General features: G+C 39.8%; 3 protein-coding genes across 33 annotated transcripts in view; 2 read left to right on the top strand and 1 right to left on the bottom strand.

Annotated features, from left to right (window-relative positions):
• pde7a (phosphodiesterase 7A) overlaps nucleotides 1-8,214 on the top strand; it is a 25,109-nt gene extending 16,895 nt beyond the window's left edge. For 9 of the 27 annotated variants that reach the window (XM_079487816.1, XM_079487798.1, XM_079487806.1 and 6 more), the window contains 11 exons: nucleotides 2,331-2,420; nucleotides 3,760-3,911; nucleotides 4,019-4,082; nucleotides 4,373-4,468; nucleotides 4,561-4,661; nucleotides 4,802-4,933; nucleotides 5,064-5,155; nucleotides 5,315-5,459; nucleotides 5,947-6,043; nucleotides 6,123-6,203; nucleotides 6,311-8,214. In XM_079487816.1, the coding sequence (XP_079343942.1) occupies nucleotides 2,331-2,420; nucleotides 3,760-3,911; nucleotides 4,019-4,082; nucleotides 4,373-4,468; nucleotides 4,561-4,661; nucleotides 4,802-4,933; nucleotides 5,064-5,155; nucleotides 5,315-5,459; nucleotides 5,947-6,043; nucleotides 6,123-6,203; nucleotides 6,311-6,534 (1,274 nt within the window). In that variant the 3' untranslated portion in view covers nucleotides 6,535-8,214. Of the gene's footprint in view, nucleotides 1-1,242; nucleotides 1,285-1,774; nucleotides 1,808-2,330; nucleotides 2,421-3,759; nucleotides 3,912-4,018; nucleotides 4,083-4,372; nucleotides 4,469-4,560; nucleotides 4,662-4,801; nucleotides 4,934-5,063; nucleotides 5,156-5,314; nucleotides 5,460-5,946; nucleotides 6,044-6,122; nucleotides 6,204-6,310 lie in introns of all 27 variants that reach the window. The other 18 variants (XM_079487804.1, XM_079487818.1, XM_079487795.1 and 15 more) reach the window with 6 other exon arrangements.
• Nucleotides 7,985-13,186, bottom strand: mtfr1 (mitochondrial fission regulator 1). Of its 2 annotated transcripts, none has more exons than XM_079487823.1 (8): nucleotides 12,196-12,333; nucleotides 11,625-11,709; nucleotides 11,435-11,533; nucleotides 10,485-10,609; nucleotides 10,158-10,384; nucleotides 9,818-10,079; nucleotides 9,548-9,725; nucleotides 7,985-9,458 (listed from the first exon to the last, which is right to left on the bottom strand). In XM_079487823.1, exons 2-8 carry the CDS (start codon nucleotides 11,658-11,660, stop codon nucleotides 9,411-9,413), a joined length of 975 nt encoding a protein of 324 aa, XP_079343949.1. In that variant the 5' UTR covers nucleotides 11,661-11,709; nucleotides 12,196-12,333; the 3' UTR covers nucleotides 7,985-9,410. The 2 variants fall into 2 exon arrangements, with proteins under 2 accessions (XP_079343949.1, XP_079343950.1); XM_079487824.1 differs by lacking the exon at nucleotides 12,196-12,333 and adding an exon at nucleotides 13,013-13,186 and having other exon boundaries at nucleotides 8,159-9,458.
• Nucleotides 12,383-22,483, top strand: armc1 (armadillo repeat containing 1). 4 transcript variants are annotated; one of them, XM_079487826.1, is made up of 8 exons: nucleotides 12,383-12,473; nucleotides 12,832-13,093; nucleotides 13,849-14,057; nucleotides 14,857-14,948; nucleotides 17,356-17,545; nucleotides 17,658-17,774; nucleotides 17,862-17,936; nucleotides 18,872-22,483. In XM_079487826.1, the coding sequence occupies exons 3-8, from the start codon at nucleotides 13,896-13,898 to the stop codon at nucleotides 19,061-19,063; spliced, it is 828 nt and encodes a 275-aa protein (XP_079343952.1). In that variant the 5' UTR covers nucleotides 12,383-12,473; nucleotides 12,832-13,093; nucleotides 13,849-13,895; the 3' UTR covers nucleotides 19,064-22,483. The 4 variants fall into 4 exon arrangements, with proteins under 4 accessions (XP_079343952.1, XP_079343951.1, XP_079343954.1 ...); XM_079487825.1 differs by having other exon boundaries at nucleotides 12,385-13,093; XM_079487828.1 differs by lacking the exon at nucleotides 12,832-13,093 and having other exon boundaries at nucleotides 12,385-12,473; nucleotides 18,872-21,153.

Below are 22,483 nucleotides of genomic sequence, written 5' to 3'. Positions count from 1 at the left end.
CATTACATTTGACTTGTTTTCTAAACAAAATCTCAAAATGTACCTAAATGTAAAATATCACAATGCCACAGAATAGGAATATGTGAAATAACTCAATTTTGACAAAAACATGACATAAGAACCTTATATAATTCCAAGGTGACGAATTTACAAATGATAATCCTTTTCTTGATTATAATAATCCTCTTGTTTTCAAGGTGATAGATTCTCGCCGAAATTGTTAATATTAGCACATTTTAACCACTTTTGAAAACAAGTTGAAAAGTTTTAGCGTTAGTTCAAACTATTTATTGTTATTGAAGACCAATATTTGCGCAATGATCTAAACAGAATCGCAATATATCATGTGACCCAGTCTCTGGTTATAGTCATTTTTTGTGATTTACTGTTTTCAACATAAATCATTCTAGATATCGTCAAGAACATTCTGTAAAAAAAAGATCAACTCTTGACATCGTTCATATTGATTGAGTATGTCTATGTCATTTTTAAATCTTAGAAAAACTGAAGCTGTTATGTCTGAAATTACTTTATAATTGTCAACATATGAATTTTATCAAACATATTTAATGTTTATTTAAATATTTGTAATAAATACAATATTTATTTAAATGTTTAATAAATACAGTATTTATTAAAATGGACCAAATATTGAATAACAAGCATCCAATAAGAGTTAGAAACTAAGAATTCCTTCAACACTTTATAAGTTGATTTATTTTGGATGCTTTTAGTCACAACAGATTCCGACAGTTACATTTGTTAATTCATGGTTTATTATTATTATTATACAATGTGATCAAAACAAATAATGCAATCCCAAACCTTTGGCTGGTAGTGTATTTATAGGATTTTTATTAGATTATCCGACATTAGCCTTGATTTCTCAGACAGTCTCATTTTTCGTAAAACCAACTGTTTTATACATCAGACCCCTGATGTGTGCTGTAAAAGATTTAACCTCACTATGCCGTTGTTCCACACGTCTAAATGAAATCCGATTGACTATCAGATCACAATCAGACCAGACCAGACCAGTCACGTCCAACTTGTAATGACTGAATTCCTCCTTAGTACACAAGCTGCCGTCTCGGCCTCAATCGGCAGAACATTCAGAATAATCTCAATCGCTACACGCATCCATTAACATCACTTCCTCAAGCATGTAGCCAACAATCCAGTAAAAGAGCTAACCCTGACCTAATATTTAATCGTAATTTCTTGTTTTGTTTTGTCTTTAAGCTGTGACAAACAAAATCAAAACCTCATTCGTGTTTACACCAGGTATGAACCAACACATCTCACCAGGAGAGACAAACGCTCACTCGCTTTCACAACCTTTCCCTTTAATAACTCTTCCACACCATCTTCTGACAGACCTGCGTCACTGGGCACAGCCGAATCAGTTTTTCCACATAAAAACAATCCTCTGATAATATTGATGGGTCAGGTGAGACGTCTGAGCTGTGTTAGAAGGTCGCGTAGGTTAGCGTAAAAAGCAGCAGCGGTCATTGAGAACGCTCTTTTGGTTCCGTTGGATATGGCTCTTGCTTTCTCGCGGCTTCTCTTCTGCATGTTGGAATAGCTTCCGGTTTTCTTTTTTTTTTTTTTCGACGTCTGATTCGCCTGTTGCATGCGACGTGGTGCCTACCTTCGGTCCGAATCTGATTGCTTGTTATTTTGTTTCGTTTAATACTCATGTCTGTCTTTTCTTTTGGTTTATTTGAATAGTGTTTTTACGTCATTGTAATTCACAGTTTTGGTATTTTGATAGGGGCTTGTGTAATATTCAAACAGCTGTTTTCAAGTAAGTAAATAAGCTGGTCGGAGGCTGTTTTACCTTTTGATTTTTGTTTATTGACCCACTATTGACACATTTAATGCACATGAACTCCAATCCGTACATGTTGGAGGCTGCCATGACTCGGTTGAAGTTGCGCTCCCCCCTTCCTCTTTTCCCCTCCATGCAAATGCATACACACACACACTGCCAGAGATGGATGAAAAGGCCCATTGAATGACTTTCAACAGATGAGACTTTAGAGCTTTGGCAAGCCTCGTCGAAGTCCCTTTGGTTTCCTCTCCATTCTGTCCTGGGCTGAAGCACAAGCTTGTCTTTCTTCCATGCGTCCTCCTGTGCCGCTAGCCGTCTGAATACTAATGCATAAATCCCTCTGGCATGGCCGTGCATGGTGCCCCCCCTTCATTCCATTGGCTGTACGTGTTTAAGTGTCTCTGTCTCTCGTTGCCTTACCCGTTACCCCCCGCGAGTGAGAGCGCACGCGCTTCCTAACAAATGTCTTGAGGACCTGTGTTTTGATGCCTTCTAGGAGATGTGAGAGTGAGAAGTCAGGTTGGCTTTGAACCGGAACGAAGAGGCTCGCACCCGTACCTGGGCGTCGATTTCCGCACGTTGCACTGTGAGTATTAGAAAAGCGACCATCAATATGCACGAGAAAAGACCACAGCAGGTTTTTTTTGTTGTTCTCACGATAAGTGTTTTCTAAATTCACGGCTCTAAGCTTCGAATGAATTAGAAACCCAAAAGTCAAATTATGAATCGGACAGAAAACTGATACCATAATGCTTGACTTGAAACGATAAAGTCAGAGCCGTTTATGTATTTGATCATCTGAAATAGCACGACTTTGTTTTTATGGTTTATTACTACAACTTTCCATGCGATTTGATGGATTTCTTTACAATAAACTCACTGCTACTGTTCATGTACCAACATAATAAAGCTAGGGTCTGTTTTGAGGTGCATGTTTGTTAATGCGAATGTCTCCAAACTAATATTTTAGTTCCAGTGTATGACATTTATCGGCATTTAGAGGTGAGGTTTTGAATTGCAGCCAACGGCTCACCTCACCTCCCTTTCGAAGCACTACGGTAGCAGACACACAACTATGATGAAGACACATTTTCGCTTCTTTGCCGAAGGAAATAATGTATTTACGAAACGCACTCTGTAGAGGAGTTTGTCCGTATAGGGCTACTGTAGAAACAACATGACGAAGGGGACCCGCGGTGTATGTAGATATAAATAGCTCATTCTAAGGTAATAAAAACATAACGCTTCATTATTTCAGGTCTTTATACACCTCTGAAGACATAGTCATGTGTATTGTATTGTATTGATTTACTTATTATAATCCCATTTAATATCTAATCAAATAATAGAAAACCCTTTCCGAAGTCTTCCTGAGTGTGTTCAGTTAAATAAAATCTCTAATGCAGTTTACATGGGATTTGTTTTCCTTGAAACCCTATTGTTGTGGTCTACTGCTTTTGTTCTTCTAACCAGATTATACAAGCCCTCTTCCCACAGTAGATTTGAACAAGTTTGTTCTCTAATAGGATTTTTACACATGGAGCTGTTTTGTTGTGGTTCGTTGACTTGGTTTACTAACTCGATTATTTCATTTAACCAAATGACAGAAAACCCCTTTCCCAAGTCTTTCGCCTTTGTTTACGCTTTGAATTCGACAGATCCATATCTTTAAAGACACAGTTTATTGCTCTTTGTTGTGGGGAAACAAAACTCTGTTTTAGAGACTTTTTACACAGCTCTCGTCTTTTGCGCTCCAGTCAGACGTGTCCTCTCGCACAACAATCACACCAATGGCAACTAAACATTAAAACGGCTAGGTTTTCGAGTCCTACACTAAATCTACATGAGTGGCTCAATTTTGTTTAATTTATGAACCGTTCTGCATCGTGATATTTTCATGGCCTCTTTCCCACGTGTATGTGCAGCTCGTGCTGAGTCAGCAGGGTCGATCCCGGCACGGAGAATCCAGAGGCTTTATAGTTTCCAGCGACACATGCTTTCGTCACGTCTGCTACGAGGAACGCCACACCTCAACTCCCTCCACATCCTGGATGAGGACTACTGTGGCCAGGCCAGGGTACGCAGCTGTGCATTAAAGAAAATCCCAAATGCATACTATTTTACGTTATCACATCATTATGGTATGCTTAACATCACATTTTTATCTTTCATCTTTTTTCACAGTGTATGCTAGACAAGGTTGGAAGCTGGAATTTTGACATATTCCGGTTTGATAGACTTACGAATGGTAAATATTTAGATTTTAATGAACTTTGTTGTGTCTATACCTCTGTCTGTGTATGTACATAGCTATGTTTTATCCGTAGAAATGGGCTAAATTTGATTATTCATTTGGGAATAATTTAATATAAACAAAACATAATAAAGTGTATACATAATATATATATATATACACAGAAAGATTGAAGCCATATTAGTTGTGGTCAACGGTGCCACCTGCTGGTTTAAATATGATATTGCGCAACAAGTGCAACACCTGCGTCCTCATTCCTTAAAATCCTTTTTATGCTTTTAAAGGAAACAGTCTCGTCTTCTTGACATTTCATCTGCTGAACCAGTACGGCCTCATCGAACTCTTCCAGTTAGACATGGTTAAACTGCGTCGGTTTTTAGGTAAGCAGTCTTGAGTTTTTGGGGAATCGTCTGTCTGTGATAATAATAGGAAGCTTGCTGAATAGCTGTTCATTGTGACATCGGGTTTTTAGTTTTGGTTCAAGAAGACTACCACAACCAGAACCCTTATCACAACGCAGTGCATGCTGCCGATGTGACCCAAGCCATGTACAGCTACCTGAAAGAACCCAAGGTAAGATATTCTGCCATTATATATACATTCTGCATTTAAAACAACTGATACATCAAATATGGGTACTTGTAAGAATGGGTAATGATGAGTACGTATGACTACGTGCACACTAAACACTGTCTTTGCAATCCGTGTCGCAGCTCGCGCAGTCCCTCACGTCATGCGACATCCTCTTAGGTCTGCTGGCAGCGGCCACACATGATCTGGACCACCCTGGGGTCAACCAGCCTTTCCTCATCAAAACCAACCATTACCTTGCAGCTTTGTACCGGGTTAGCGCACCCTCCAATGAGATTAAAGCACATCATTAGTTACATTATCCTATTTACGTTTTAAGTAAGCCACAGTGTTTTTAAATAAGTCAAAGTTACTTTTAACACAGACTGTTTTGCGGCTCTGTAGAATACCTCAGTTCTGGAAAACCACCACTGGAGGTCTGCAGTGGGTCTGCTGAGAGAAACTGAACTCTTCTCCCATCTGCCTGTGGAGGACAGGTTAGCGTCAGCATTGTTTATATTAATGGTCGAATGACCCACATACTGAAGGATTGTTTGCTGTTATTCATAAGGGCTTGCCAAGTTGTTGCGGCGGTGTTCAGATATTATCCCACAATTTTTCTGCGATTTGTCATGTGTCTCGTGTGTGTCTGACAGCCTGAATATGGAGAGACAGCTGGGATCTTTGATTCTGGCCACGGATATCAGCAGACAGAACGATTACCTGTCCCGTTTCAGGAGTCACCTGGATGAGAACAACCTGTGTTTGGGAAACGCTTCTCACCGGCATTTCATTCTGCAGGTTGGAATTTGGAATTCAGAATGAATTACATTACAACTTGTATTTTATTTTACTTTAATCTAATTTAATTTACTTGCATTCCTGTTAGAAAATACGGAATAAAATGCATTTAGAATTTTTGCTTTATATTGACATTAGTATTTAAAATGTGTGTTATATATTATGTTATATCATATTTATTTGGGTAATTTGTTCATTTGGGTAAATAATGTAATAGCAATACATGAAGTTATATTTGAAGTATAATATATTTACTAGCCCTCATACCAATCCTTTCTTTTAGTTGAACACATGAATCATTTTATATTGCTTGATTTAAATAGACTGTATTGATTCTGGAATGTCTCGTGACGAAACACACACGTGAGAACTAGTCAAGAGACGCTAGCTTTTGAGTTTATTTTTGGTTGAACAATTCCTTAAACCAAGTTTAGATTCTTGTCGTTGTTTTGAGAAAAGACACGCATGCATTGATCATGTGTTCCAGATGGCATTGAAGTGTGCAGATATCTGTAACCCATGCCGACCGTGGGAGCTCAGCAAACAGTGGAGTGAGAAGGTTACGGAAGAATTCTTCCACCAAGGTGCCCAATACGATCATGACTGTGACCATTGTTCGTTTTATCCACTGTTCCACAGTTAATCTCTGTATCTCCATATCAGGTGACATTGAAAAGAAGCATAAACTTGAAGTCAGCCCACTGTGTGATAGTGAAGCCAACACCATAGCCAGTGTTCAAATCGGTAAGATCGTCACGTTTTTATCTTCACGCTCCAGGTTTACTAGCCGTGCATTGTAGTAGAAATACTTTAAACTAGTTTGAATGCAACTGTTTGTTCCTGGTCACCAGGTTTCATGACCTACGTGGTGGAGCCTCTATTCGCAGAGTGGGCGCGTTTTTCAGACACGCGGCTCTCTCAAACCATGCTCGGCCACTTGGGTCTGAACAAAGCCAGCTGGAGCGCCATGGAGCCGGAGGCGTCGGGAAGCTCAGAGGACGGGGAATCCGAGCCAGCCCGTGCCACCGAACAGCCCAGTTCCAGATCTTTATCTCAGGGAAGCCAAGAGTCATGACACCCCAAAGCTCACATGAGGGAGAACACCTCTAACTGCCCTCAGCCAAACATCTAGTCACATTTGAGTTGCTCGCCACCCATCCCAAACCAACCACTGATGATTCGTTTTCCTTTTCTGTTCGTTTGTCGATTTAATTTATTTAATTTTAAACGCTCATTTACCCTTCAACATAGAGCAATACATAGATACCTCATTTGGCTACTGCTGCAAAAAATCTTTTTTTTTAATTATTGTAACATATTTATTTAAACTTATGTTGTTGTTTTTGGGCGTTACTATTTCAGCTTTGACAGAAACTGTAAGGGAATGTGGGGTGGGATGGAAGCCCCCCTCCTATGGCTTTAACGTGCCATTTTGAGACAATTGCTCCGAACGTGATTCGAAAACGAATATTTAGAGGTGAGATTTTTACAACTGCACCAAGAGACGGTGTGTGTGTGTCTTTTGCGTGCGTGCGTGTGAAAGTGCCAGTGCTTCTGCAAATCAATCTTCCTCCTCGTGTACAAAAACACAAATGTGAAGAGCCCAGTCCTTTGCTGCCTCGGAAGACTGTTTACACACGTTGTTTTCTAAATGAATCATGTTAGTTCTGTGATTATTGCCTTTTAAGCACAGATGTGAAGAACCACTTGTATATTTTTCGCAACCTACTGCTGATGATCAACAAAAATCCGGTGGACTGCAACTCTTTCGGCGTGTGCTGCATCAGATGCCATATCAATGCCATCCGTGCTCCATCGCATCTCCCCTCTCGTCCCCTGGACACAAGGGGCCGGGGTCCAACCTGACACGCCCCTACAGACAATGCCCTTGTGTTGAAGGAACATCACTCCAAAAGGTGGCAAAACGTAGTGGAGACGAACCCATATGACCACAGAAGAATCGTGTCACGGGACGTGTAGCCGAACGAACTGTCTGTGGATTCTGCTCAGGGTTTCATCGACCTACGGATTGAGAGCGAAACAAGGAAGTTAAGGTGCCTTTTATAGGTAGCCACACCCCCTAACCCTGCCTCTCTCCATATTTTGTAAAGACAAGAACTCCTTCTCAGAATGTCTCAAAGCCACTCGTCTCTTCGGAAGACTGCTACACAATGCCTTAAAACTATGCACAAAGCTAAGTGACCAAACCAGCTGTCATTTTTCATTTTAAACTTCATTCAGTGCACTGTCTGACCCTTTTCCTTTTTGTTGTGGCGAACTTTTTTTTATATATGGATTGGTTTCGTGATTTAATTTTTAACATTTGAACATTCCATTTGTTTGTGTATCGTTTTGGATTCTGTACAGAATGGACAGTTGTTTATTGTGCTTCTCTTGGCATTTAGAGAAGAGGTGCTTTATTTTAAGTGGTTTGTATTTTCGTTGAAAGTGCTTTAAGACTGTTGATTTAAAGAAAAATAAACTGTTTACAGTTTGTTGTAACAGCCATTTGGGGAGATGACCTTATGTGTCAAGCCATTTTGTTAAGGCTTTGCCGTTTAATCTTTTGATACATGTTGCAGTTGCATTTTCGATGAATAAAACTTCACAAAATGTTTCTCTATTGAATGGCATAAACTTGTGCTGTTATTGAACATTTGAGTAATGGTGTAGTCAAAGAAACACAAACCTACAGCACTGTCTGGAAAAATGTATTAACTGTGTTTTTATTAAAGAAATTAAAATCAATTCAAGCAGTTGGTTGTGTGAATATTTTTTAATTCCTAACTTATGAAGTACCAAAACAGCTCAGTCAAGAGATTCCCTTTACTTCTGAGGTGGTGTTCCTATGTGCTCTAACCATCAAGTTTACAGTCTACAAATGTTGAATTCTATATATTTGTGCAAATACACCGGCTTTTCACATGTCTTTAGTGTTTGTTGCTCATGTGCACAACAGAATAATTTAGTATGTGCAAAAGAAAAAGCATAGCACTAACACTGTCAAAAAAGTATCTTATATTGCAAGGTGACTAAAGAAATAGTTGTTGTTAATCCAGTTTCACAAAAGAAACTACATAAGAGATTTACTAAAAAACAGACACAAATGTTCAAAAATAAATTAAATCTAAAAATGCAGTTTAAATAATAAAATAAAGCAGATCAGAAAACACTGTGAAACAGCACTTACTGTCAATTAGACATGGTTCATTGTTTAAGGCACACACATTTCTGTCAGACTGGGTGACAGAAGTAAAGTAGTGATTTTCCAAAAAGCAATTGTACCTTTTGAAGTTCAAATTTCTTTTGGGTTTAGGTACTGTGCAAAACGACAGCTAGAAAAAGCCTTTGCTTTAGTGTCTAATGTCCCATACAATTAGAAATTCAATACGGAGGACCTAAAACGGATTAAACTAAAAACAAATAAAATCTCACATGCATAAAAATTATCACATAACTGGCATCGATGTTAAAAGGATAGTCCACCCAAAACTGAAATGTGTGTCATTTACTCACCCTCAGGTTGTTTCATACCTGTATAAATGACTTTGTTCTAAAAAGTCACACAGAAAGATATTTGGAAGAATGTGAGCAATTTTCAGTTCTGGGACATAATCCACTACAAGAGTAAAAACATGGATTTTTTACTTTTCCTACTATTGTAGTCAGTGATGTCCCAGAACTAAAAATTGCTCACATTCTTCCAAATATTTTACAGTGTTCATCAGAACAAAGTAATTTATAAAAGTATGAAATTACATTAGGGCGAGTAAATGACTATCCCTTTAAACGAACATGCAATAGGAAGACTGTGGTACAACACAGTCAGACTCTCTTAAAAGTGCAATATCAAAGACACACAACAATGCTGATGTAGAATAGTGAAAGCCCATTGTGGTAACAAGGCACTTAGTTAACGCACTAACAGGATGAGTTTCTTCTGTAACCAGTCTAGTAAAGCTTTTTACTTCCAGTCGATTTCAACATATGCTGACCAAACTGTAAAAAGAACAAATTATTGGTTGAAATATAAAAAACACAATCTAGATGTCTGTATAAATCGACAATCGAATGCAAAGTGATTTTACCAGAGGTGTTGTTTCTACACAAGGTCTGTTTTCGCACGCTGGCAGGTTAAAACCGCTGTCACACTCGCTGTCGTTACGGTAGCGGTGAGCGAATTTGCGTTTTAGCGCCTCGGCGATCAGCGCTACCGCATCTGTAGGTTCAGCTGGCTTGGGTTTAGTGTCGCCATCTTCTGGTCGACTGTGAATGAAAGAAAAGTGTCAATGCCACTTTGTGATGACCATTCACAATGAATCATGTTGTAAATGGAAGAAAACTCGCTGCATTCTCACCTCTTAACAGAGCGTAGCTTCACTTTACCCATATCTTTCAGAACATCTAGCATATTCAGAGGTTCTGGCTTTTTGGGTTCAGGGTCCAGTATTGTGTTCAGTCCTGCCTTCTTCCCACGACGCTCTTTAATGAGGTCAATGGCAGAATAGCTTCTCTGCATGCCGGGGACTGGGCACGGAGGAGGAGGAGGTGGTGGGGGAGGTGGGGGTATAGGAGCCATGGGGGGAATCAGGGTTACAGGAGGACCACCTGGAGCTGGAGCTTAAAACGTAATACATACATTGAGACTTTCAAATAGTGAGTCAGAACTATAAATTGTGATTTCAAAGCTCAGCTTACTTGCAGACAGAGCGCTTTGCTCCTGTGCCTGAACAATCTGTGCGATTTGTTGTCGGAGTTTTGCCAGCTCGGACTCAAGAGCGCTGATCTTCTGAATGGCGTTATCGTTGATAACCGTCTGACTCTGTGGCGCTGGCTTGGCCCGATGCATGCTGGGTAATGAGTGCTGTCGTCTCAGGGGTCTGCGCTGCTGGTTGCGTAAAAACAACCCAGAATTTGCCTCAAACCTATTAAACATGAAAATGACGAATGTATTTAATTCAAACGATAAAACTTTTAATAGAATTCACACTTAATCCATGTTGACTTCTTGATTCATGTTCTCACCTATTTCCACCAGCCACATCACTTTCTTCGTTGTCAATCCATCCGACGTCAGCAAACGTGGCCACATGCCCATTTAGTCCATTTGAATTGTTCACAAGACCCGCTCCAGCACCAAACTGAGGAAGCTAAAGATTTGCGGACGGTTAATAATTGCACCACCTGCTTATACACATAAACCTGTTGACAACAAACAAACAAACTCATACCACAAAGCAAGCCCCTGATGTTTGTCACAACAAGATAAACAACACCAGGAAAACCGGTTTAAATATAGCCTTAAGATTCGAGTGCTACACAAACAATACAGCATCACAACCACGATCAAGACGAAAAGATGACTACAGCGTTACACATTTTAGTGCCAAGCATTTTAAAGACATGCTATAAGCTTAGTCTCAGACAAGATTTCCAAGAACAAACCACAGAACTGACCTAAAGCAGATAGACTGCAATCCTTCTACAGAGGACAGCTGGAGCAACAGAAAAGAAAAACAGAGACAGTAATAAGAGTTTATTTGCTCCTGTAGGACCTATAGCTTATTGCTCCCTGAACTCTCTGTAAGTCACGTTGGATAAAAGCGTCTGCTAAATGACTAAATGCAAATGTAAGAGTTTCAAGGTGAGCTTGATGTCACTGTACTTTACTTCGTGTTAAATGTTTGCTAGAAGGAAAAGGAAAGAGTGGATCGCGTTAGTTGAAACCTGTATCCACATGACTAATTACTGTTTATTTACAGCAAACAGACATACAAGAGGAACAAGACGTGTGCATTGAAAGATGAAAGGAAATAAAAGCCACAGGAAACTTAAAGATAGAAGGTGCAGAAAATGCAATGTATCCAAATATCCATACTGTTACTATTGATATGATGGCGCACAACTTTAAATAATCATATGCAGATGTTATCATATCCAAACACGAAGGTGAATTAATAAATCATCCCTCAAACCTGAAAGTGGACACGAGGACAAGGTGCCAGAGGAAGGCTTGTGGCGATCCGTCTGACGATACTCCTGGATGACCCATAAGGCTTTGATGATACTAAAGCCTAAGAGAAACAGAAAGATGGTCATTCCGTTCAAATCACAAGTTGAGGGCTTCTGAACAGCTTATTCAGCACATTTTAACACGGTTCTTACCAGGTCCATTTCAATGAGTCTCTGATCTCTGTTCATCCTGTCTCATCATTGGTATCCTGTGCTAGACCATATTCAAATAAAGGCCCTGTGGAGTCATTATGAGTTTAATAAAAGTGACAGTGTGTCGTATTTCTTCTTAAACGTGTGTCTTTTTGTATATAAAAGTATAAAGTGGATTCCTGCGTAAACTTTTCGTAAACAGACCATTACTGCCACTTAAAAAGGGATTTGTGTCTCCGCTTCTTCTCCGGGAATACGTCGACCTACACAGTCACGTTACTTGGAAAACAGTCATGGTTGCCATGCTGATCACCTTGACACTTGCCAGCAACACTCTAGTACTGGACTATTTCTCGTTTTTTCTCCTTAAAGCACATAAATGGTGCTGAAATTTGTCAATGAAAACTAACGCTAGCGAGTTTATTTAAACTTTGCTGGTAGATCACATTCAATGATTCAAGACACTTAAACCCCGCTGTATTATTTCGTTGTTATAATTCATAGATTTCATTTATGTATAAAAGTTGTTGAGACTTCTAACCGGTGAAAAAATTAAAATAACAACACTTACCGTGTTCGCTACCAGTGTAATAGACTTTCTAGCGGCTGTGCTAATGCTAATGCTAGCAAGTAAGTAAGTAAGTAACATATGTTTAATGTTTTCCAAGAGTGGAACGGGAGCGTATGAAGGGCGGAGCTTTGCATCATTGGCCAATTGACGTCGAGAATATTTAAATAGAGGCCGGGTCGTAGAATTCCCAATTCAACCAGTGGCTAGATTGAGGGATTGGCAGTTCAGTCAGCCAATCATCAAATCGCTGTGACTCACACACGCGGCACGTCGTTATTGTGAGAAGATGATTTTCTGATTCCGTTTCTCAAGATATCAATGACAGTTCGTTGAAACTAGTTTTTCCGACGATTGTCGTACATTTTAAATCCATTTGTTTGTGTTTTTCAATTCTGTCATACATTTGCCATCTCCATTCGTTTTGTCATTCATACGCCATTCTAAATTACGACTTTTGGTCGTAGTATGGCGCGATGTAAACTAACGCAAATATCTTGCGAAGTAATTTGACTTTTGCAGTTCGTTAAAAAAACATAACATCGTAAAACAAATACATTTACAACACAATTTGGATATCAAAAACGTCGTTTAAATGTCTCTCAGTAAAACCCCTTCTCATTGGCTACGATCGCGCAGCGTCCACGCCGTATCCTCCAATCAGATCGTCTGAATCCAGGAAGTGATGCACGGGGTGCTGAGACTATGGGAAGAGAGTTCCGCAGATAATGGGCGAAATATTCCTGACCAGGACCGGTGTCATGAAAATCTAAAATACATTTGCTGACATTACACGAGCGGCATTTATTCTCGTATTCACCGGAGGTTCGAGTGGCGACGGGCTGGATCCTTTGCTTTAAAGAGGCTCGTGTGATCTCGGAGTCGTCCTGGGCGTGTTTCTGTAAGGTTATGCGTGGACAACAGTGCCACAACACACACACAAGGTTAACAAGATACTGACCACCCAAACCACAATCAAACGCACGTGTTGTTCATTTAATATGTTTGATTTGCTACATCTACATATATATTTGTATGTGTCATGGATGAAATCGCTTTTATCTTCTACGTATTGGCATTGTTTTTATTCATTCGGATCTTAAATGTACGTTACTGATGAAACGGACTAACAATATAAATGCGGCACGAGCCCCAAACGTTTGTTTTTACGTGTCGTTTTGAGTGATTCGCTATGGCTTAGATTGTCAAAAGTGATGCTTTTAATGCGGCTTTGTAGTTAGCCGGTTAGCACAGGGCCCATACGGGCCTGTGCGTAATAAAGGCATGACAGTACCCATCATGGGTCACACAGGGCGCTTTAAGAGCCAATGTTGTGCAACGTGTATGGTACCATCAGTCAATCAATATAAGGAGTAAAGCAAGGCGTGTTCAGTGAATGACGTCATACTGTGCATTTTGTAAATATTGTATGTATAAAATGTCATATGTTTGTCAGAACAGAGATAATATGTCAACACAATGATTTTTTCACATGCACTGTCGTGATAACATTGCGTTCCTTAAAGTTCTTTGATATGTAAATACCGTGGTATATGAAAATTTGCCCTTATCGCTTTCAAATGAACTCTGTGGTAGTACCATTACAAGTATTACTTATCACGATCACCTTATAATGTTGTCCTGTTCTCCCCTCAGTTTAGATCTGTGATTTTGATGTGCATGGCCCTTGGTGTGAAAGCACCATGAGTGGGGAGCCTGATGTCTTGGCTGTGGTGAATCAACTGAGGGATTTAGCTGCTGACCCGCTCAACAGACGAGCTATTGTTGAAGATCATGGGTGCTTGCCGGGCCTCATTCTGTTCCTAGACCACTCCAATCCGCAAGTCGTCTACTCTGCGCTCTTGGTAAGATCCTTAAAATTATCATATTCAGAGAAAAATGTCTTACTGGAACGGCTTCTGGGAAATTTGTTGTGTCGTGCTACTACAAGCTGTGGGTGGCGATGCTGTGATTGTGAGCATTGTGTTATTATTCATCTTGTATTTTTTCCTTTGGTAAACATTAATTTACACAACTGCTTTTGCCCTTTTTAAAGTTAGCACAAGATGATTGTCATTTTTCACAACTGAGGAACAAAACGTAGCTTTTAATTGTTGTAGATCACTTTTTGTGATCATAGTTTAAAGCATAAAAAGTGCCATGCTGATACAGTTTTAAATGTAAAGGACAAGTCAAAAGTTCTTTGTTACAGTTTTACACATATTAGAATAACTGTTTCTATTTTTGTTTTATTATTATCCTTTGCAAATAGATATACATTTTTTTGCATAAAAGTGTTCATATCCACCATCAGGTGATGCTCATATCACGCCCTGTTCAGTTGTCTACATAGACATGTTAGCTCACATGACTGCCACCTGCTGTCCAGATCTATCATAACACTTTACAGTACACTCCCACAGGAATGCCCCACTGTGCTGGCTGTGCTGGCAGGCCAGCCATTTCCCATTTGTCCTTTCTCCCCAAGAAAGTGACAGACTGAGTCTTCTGCTCTCTGTATGACTAATTTCACGTCTTTCAAACAACATCACACCTGTACACTACTAGAATAACACTCTTCAGCACACACACACTCAAAACAGTGTTCTGTTAGCGGATTTGTGATGTCCCCGCCTGACCCCCAATGGCTTTGTGTCGTTCCAGGCGGTGCGTTACCTGGCAGAATGCCGTGTCAACAGGGAGAAGATGAAGGGCGAACTGGGGATGATGCTGAGCTTGCAGAACGTCATGCAGAAGTAAGTCATTCCCATCAGGCTGCCACAAAACATGAAGGCAGGCGAGCGTCGCTTTGCACTTTCTCACAGGAAACACCGTCCTGCAGCTTTGGTTTAGGCAAAGTGTGTTGTGGGCAGATTTTTAGCGCAGGAGAAAGGTCGTCCTGTCACATGCAGCTTTGGATGTTTTGAAACTAAATGAGTGTGATGATGCAAGTTTGCTGTTACAGCGTAAAGCGAACTGTCCGGCCATTTGATTCAGTGCATAAAAAGCAATTTTGGTGGGTTAATGTCTGGCAGAGGTCATTGTTTTTTGCACATATATACATAGACGTGTCAAAAAATATATTTCTGTTTTAAATATTAGATTAATTTCATTAGATCATTTTGATTAATCACATCCAGAATAACAGTTTGTGTTTACACAATACACATGCGTGTACACAGTGCATATTCATTTTGTTTTTTTCCCCTGAAAATCGTGTACCAAGCTTTCTTTACACTAGTTAAAGGTTCATTAACTTTGAAACTTTTCTGGTATAATTTTTATTCAATAAACAAACTATAGATGTTCTTCCAGAGCAACCGTGAAAAGTATTCTTAATAGCCAAGTCTAACAGGTCTCAAGACAAAAAGCATTCAGACAGTAGTTTGCTTCAAACAATATGCGTTTGTTTTTTAACTTGCACATTCATAAATATCTGCATACTGTACCTACATGAACAATAACAAAAATAGTTTTACATTATAGTAATATATAATAAATGAATTTAAATGTTAATTATGACATAATTTCAGTTTCAGGGTTCTTCGATTGACCTTCTGTATTTATATCATATAGCGCTTCTGTAGATGCCAACTGATGCTTTGAATATTCAAAGTTTCTTTATGTCTACATTAAACGCTACGTATCCGACGCCTCCGGGGCTAAGTATAGAGACGCGGGATCCTCACATGTACATGTGCCGCAGTCCAGGCTTATTCTGAGTGCGAAAGTCTGCAGGCATTTAGACGGCGAGTGCCTTCTGTTTAACACGAAGCTTCACAGACAGAAGTGCCAATGGTTGGCAGCGAGCTTCATATCCTTCTCTCAGGGCGACTCCCTGCCCACCCCCTTCGGTTCACCAGTCACTTCAGTTAGCGCAGGAGCTATCAAGGAGTGCCCTGCAGTTCCACAAGCTGCTCGTCACTATTTCAGGCACGCCGACTTTGGGTAGAGGTCGTGTATCGCCCCAGACTGCAAAAAATGATGGCTGGAGGAAGTGAAGCAGTCCTTCTTCACTATTGGTGTCATGCCAAAGCTGTGGGAGTGTTAATGGTTTCTTTGTGTAATTCTATTAATTAATTGTATTTGTTTAATTGAATAATTAATGATTTTGAAGTCATATAGTGAGGTATGAAAGTCTTTGACCACATGGGAAATTTGGGATTTAAAATCTTATTTAGGCCTTTTAGTTTACTTAATGTAGAAGAAATATTTACGATTTTCTATTATTCTTTGTCTATGGACAGATAAGCAGATTTGTGGCATTGACCATGGTCAGATTTCCTGGCTTTCACATGTTATTTGGAACAATCTCAAAGCATGCTGGGATCACATGAACCATCAGGTTTTGCACAAACATCCACCAGCTGGGGTTGAAGCAAAAGGGGCCCCAAACCACATTCTAAAACACAGAATTGTCAAGTTATCCAATTGTTATGCTCAATACATTTGTAATAATTCCCTCAGGTATGGACAGGACGTGTAGAGGCCTGGCAGCTCAGATATGTCACTGACCAGATGTACGTTACTGTAACGGCATGAATGATGGTGGCGTTCTATATCTCCCATTAGCCCCGGAGGGCATTTCAAGATTTTAATGTCACGTCTGACCTCAAATAATGTCAATGAACTGCTGTTTTTACTTAATACATTAACAGGCCACTTGACCCTAGTTAGTGCCCATATAACACATGCGCTAAATGGAAAGTCTCTATAACTGTTGATGGATTTAAAGTGTTGCTCTATGATCACAGTTATTATTTTTGTTAATGCGTTTTGCTACGGCTGGTTTTGGAATGAGTATAAAACCTATTCATTTGTCACTTTCTGTTGTTTATTTTTAGATATACTGTAATATTGTGTTTAGCGTTTTGTCTGTTTTGCTATGATTCTTCAAATGTAGAAACTAGGTTAAGTTTGATGTTAAAATATATGGAATACATGGATCTACATGAATCAGGATAATCTTAAATACTAAAGGTTAACTGGTTCAAGCTCCATCAGGCCGACTTTATCCCGTCTACATTTCGGCAGATTACCACCCGCTCAGATCTCTATCATGTCCGCTGTAGAGGCGACCTTTTCAAACATTAGCACTTCGCGTTAAAGCGAGAAACGATGTCGTTATTTTGAGTCTTTATCAGTTGTGATGTATTTATTTAGGAGCACGTCGCCAGGCGAGACCAAGCTGCTGGCTTCTGAGATCTATGAGATCCTGCAAAACTCCAGCAGCAGCGAGGCCGAAGAGGCGGAAGCGGCCGCCTCGTGCCGAAAAAAAGCTCAGTTCTTCCTGGGCGCAACGAACAAACGGGCCAAAACGGTGGTGCTTCAAATCAACGGGCTTGATGATTCGGTAACCATCAGTTAACGCAGTGACCTACCCATTTATGCTGTGTTTGTGAGTTTCAACAATGAAACAAATGTGATTTTCAGATTCAAAATAATGCAGATTGTGTTTACAACAGACTCGCAGAAGTCTCTGTGAAGAGGCCTTGTTAAAGATCAAAGGTGTCATCAGCTTTACCTTCCAGATGGCAGTGAAGAGATGTGTAGTGAGGATCCGTTCTGATCTGACGGCAGAGGCGAGTACAGAATCTAAAAAGCCTTTCTTTGTTTACAGTTGATAATGTGAACTTTAGTTATTGTTGATCTGTTTATTCATTCTTTAGGCCTTGGGAACTGCTATAGCTTCAACCAAAGTTATGCAGGCACAGCAGGTGGTGAAAAGAGAAGATGGATCTGAGGTGAGTGAATCGAGACAAGCAGACCTCATCGCTGATATCTGTTCAGCCTATGGTTACATTGAGGTCACAAAGCATCTTAGAGTAAAACAGTTTGACGTGGATTTAGTGCTGTGTGTCTAGGGTAAAGCCATCTCCCCTCTTCACAAGACTTACTCACATCCCTCATCACGTGATCACTCTCAGGAGGCCGCTGGCTGTGGAACAGTATGTCAGAAGGCCCTGGGGAAACATGCAGACAGTGCAGATAGTCTCTGTGATGTAATTGAAGATGTGTCCCCTCTGGTTGAATTGGAAGGGCGATCTCTACCTGCAGCGGTCGTGACCTCACGTGACCATTGTGCTGGTGGACTTTGACACTGTATTATCACGTACTGTAGTTCCTCTGTCATCCATAAGGTGGCACAATTGATTTGCGTTTTAGTCTTTAATGTTTTCTAGCTACTGCATAATTTGTCCCTGCTCCAAAAACAAGACATGGAGAATACACCGGGACTGTAGGAAGTTTGGTTTAGCAGAAACAACAGTAGTCAACTTTTAAAGTGGATCAAAATAGTTCATCAAAGTTGTCCTAAGACAAGAACAATACACATTATTGTCTCAGGACAACTTTGATTCACTTTTTTTATCCACTTCAAATGTTGACTACTGTATTTTGATTGTATTCTCATACTTTTATTAATATGCATTAATGTACAGTAGCCCAAAATGATTGACTGTAATAAGTAATGTATAAATGTGTGTGTGTGTTTTATAAAAAGTGCCTTTTTTTACTAAAATAGAAAAACTAAAATTATAATTTATGTGGTTCATATTATACATTTGTATAAAAAAGTAAAATGTATACATTCAATATAAAAGTAATATTCTGTCGCATCATACAGTAATGTATTATCTCTGATACGAGTCAAAAGTAATTTTGTCTCTCTTTTTTCCAGATTGTACTACCATTCCAGGAAGACTCTGATGTGGCTGTAGAGCAGAACATAGATTTGCCAGATTACCTGCCGGAGGAGGAGAGCCCCTCTCAGGAGCAGCACAAGGCCGTGACTCGACTTGGCTCCACTCAAGACGGTGTGAGCTGGCTGGGCACGGCCGCTAACTTCCTGTCCCGCTCATTTTACTGGTGACCTTGACCACCCCTGCATGCCCCGCCTTCGAAGCGCAAGACTGCTAAGCGCACTTTGCAATAAACTTATACTGTGTTTCAACCTAAAATTACAACTCCAGCGGTAAGCGATTCAGACAGTTTCACTTCGTCGCTGCACACACACCACGTGAGACCCAGAGAGATGTCGGGAGAAGTTCATAGAAAGCATTTCATTCTATTTGCTCTCTCTTACTCACGTTTTACGTTTGGTAGGTGAACAAAGGAACCTCAAAGCTTTGTCACGTAGCAGGACTGTTAATGATCGTGTGTCGTATCTTGAGGTTTTGTATGGATTTGGGGGCTTTCAGATGTGTCGGCCTAACCCTTCCTCTTAGCTCTCTTGTACATTTTTAACATCTTTATTCTGTTTTCTTGGCCTACGATTTTTCTGATACTGATACTTAATCTGTCAGCACTTTTTTTAAGCATGCTGTTTTTTCAATACCATCTTTAAATCCTCGCCCTTTTGTGTGTGTGTGTGTGTGTGTGTGTGCCTTTATAAGAAAGCTTGTTTTGATTCATTTAGACTTAAATCCTCTATTTGCTTTTGCAAAACGTCCGAAGACATCTTTGTTCTTAAGTTTTAGGTTTAATGTGTAGCAACGGTTTATTTGTCCGCTTTAGTTTACACCCAGCAGTGTTTGCTGTGCTTTAATTCTTGAACGGTTATGCCGACAGTAAAGGGAAGTTACCACAAATTGCTTTTACTATGCGTGTAATACTAATGCTCTTTGTTACAGCATGTGCCAAGCACCACAGTACCTTCTGTACACAAGACAAATATGTTGTAAAATAGACCTGATGACCCTTGAGAATTGATACCTGTTTGGCTTTTTTTGTACCATTCATCATTACATTGATTTTCTTGGATCAACAATGCTATTCTGTCTGTTTATATTTTTCCTTCCTTGGATTCTTAAAAACCTGAATTTTCGGGACCTTTTATATGCTATGTTTTAAGTGTGGGGTTCACCTGCTAGCCAAACACACAATCCAGTCATTCTTGAATGGATGTGTCTGTCACCTCTGCATGGCCACCCATCGCTTTTTCCTTTCTCTCTCTCTCTGGCCAACAGTGTCTTTTAAAGTTATTTTTAGGTTAACAACTGACCTCACATACCGCTTTCAAGATGGCCGCTCAGGGATGTGTGTATGTTCTCCCAAAAGTGATGGTGTTACGCATGATATCATGGTGTAAAATTTTTGCGTTCAGTTTGGGGTGTGTTCTTTAAAGACGGCCTGCACACATCAGTATCAAAATATTTGGTTCTTGAGTCTAAAATCTGTGTATGTCAGATTGCTACATTTTATAGGATAGTTTGCCTAAATATACAATTTCTGTCTCGGCCTTAAGTTCCAAACCTGTATACATTTTTTTTTGTTCTGCTGAACACAATATATATATATAGTGTTTTGTACTGAGTGTTTTCATTTTTAGGTGAACTATCCCTTTAGTCAGCGATGCTTTAAAATACTGTATATCATTATAAATGTTTTTTTTCCACATCATGATCACTTTGAGTTACACTCTGAGGTGTTTGCTTTAAAGACAGCATTAGTGTAATGGATTTAATCTCCAGTTTTTATTTGGTTTATTTAGATGAGGGGGGGCATCAGTATTATATTTATGAACAAAATCCAATTTGTATTAAAATCTGCATTTTTCTGTATATATTTCTTTCATCATCTTTTAAAATTTGCGACTGTTCGCTGGTACCCCACAAATCACAACCGGAACTCATTGTAGATTTTAGGAGCTTCTCATGTACAGTGCATATTAGCTGTTATATACCAAGAGTTTTAGGGGACACAATTCTTGGCTGTTCACAGGAATGACAAGAATTATTAAATAGATAAAATAAACGATTTTCGTGTTTTGTTTTTACTGAGTGTTATTGGGTTTTGTTAACTATAGTGGTAACAAACAGACTTCCATTATTTCCATATTACAGAAAGTGGCTTTAAGGTTATTTTTTAGATTGATGCTTATAGGAGCAACCCAAAATAAATCTGTTCTATCAATAACATTTTTGGCATGTTGATATCTCCAGAAAATAAATTTTTGTAAAGTAAGAGGGTGGAATTACTCCATGTATTTTTACATTCATTCACATTGCCCATTGACGTTCATTGTAATTGTGCATTACTGTAAATATATACATAATCTCTTGACGCAGACCAATGGGTGCCGGGTAGTGACATCGGGGTCCAACCTCCTGGCCGGGGGATACTGCCAGCATCACCACGGCAGCTTTGGTGCTGAGGCCTGCAGCAGTGGAGGCGGAGGGGAGGAAATCTGTTTTGTTCATGATGATGGGTGTAAACAGCCCTGGGGCTCCCCACCTCATCCAGTTCTGCTTAGACAGCAGAGATGAGCAAGGCCAGCTATGAGCCTGCAATGGCGACAGCGGTAAGATCGCCATAAGCTTTAATGGGTAAATCGACAAGTGCCCAGTGAAGTGATGCCTGGTCATGGTATTCGTAGATTCCCTATGGCAGTGGTTTTGCTTCAGTTTCCAGATTTCCATTGATGACCCAACAGGAGTCCATCCTAACTGTAAATTATTATATGGTTAGTTGCATATTATTATTTGCATTTTGCACTGTTGTTCCTTTTTGTCAAATTGGGTTCGGGTTCGTGTCCGTGACCCAATTTGTGTGTGCCACTTTTCGGTTACGATCTACCTGGATTTTGCCCAAGGCCAAATCGGACCTTATCCAACTGATGAACCTTTATTGTTCCATAAGTTCCTTAGAAAGTGAACTGGGTCAACCTCCTCAATTGGGCCAAAGTCTTAGACTCACATATGGCAATAACACGAGTGTGTGAAGCCAGGGTACATCCGGCTGGTTTAGCTTTCGGGAAGTTTGTGTTAGCACTCTTGTGACTCTATAGATAGATTCTGGCACTTGCTAAGCTTGTTACCCAGCGAGACCTTTCAAGCCTTGCGGTGACATGTCTGACACCTTTATTATAGCAATAGTGCAGTCATGACACAAGGGGGCGTTGCTTGGTTGTGATTTGTCAGTAAAGTGCCACTGATAAAATGCTCTTGAACTAAATGATCACTTTTGAGTATATAGTGTAGATGTGGCCTTGTGATAAGAGTAAAATGAGCGCTTTGTGGTGGTCATGATACGTAGGGAGACTGCACCTATATTTACGTCAAAGTCGTGTCATGTTTTTAACCTTATTTTAAGTTAAATTAAGAATCTTTTTGAGTGATGCTGTAGCATGTGACGTTAATGTTGATCAAAATCTTCTAAGTCGCCTAATGTGACACTATTTTCTATTGTCACTGTCCTTTTGAAACCTTGTATGTCCAAATTTGCTGTCGTTCAGGAAATGAAAAAAGAACACTGTACTTTTTGAATGATTAAATACTGTGTTGTCAAAGTT

This window comes from Barbatula barbatula (assembly GCF_947034865.1).
Source record: "Barbatula barbatula genome assembly, chromosome: 23".
Taxonomy (NCBI): domain Eukaryota; kingdom Metazoa; phylum Chordata; class Actinopteri; order Cypriniformes; family Nemacheilidae; genus Barbatula; species Barbatula barbatula.
This window is presented reverse-complemented; position numbering and strand designations above follow the sequence as displayed.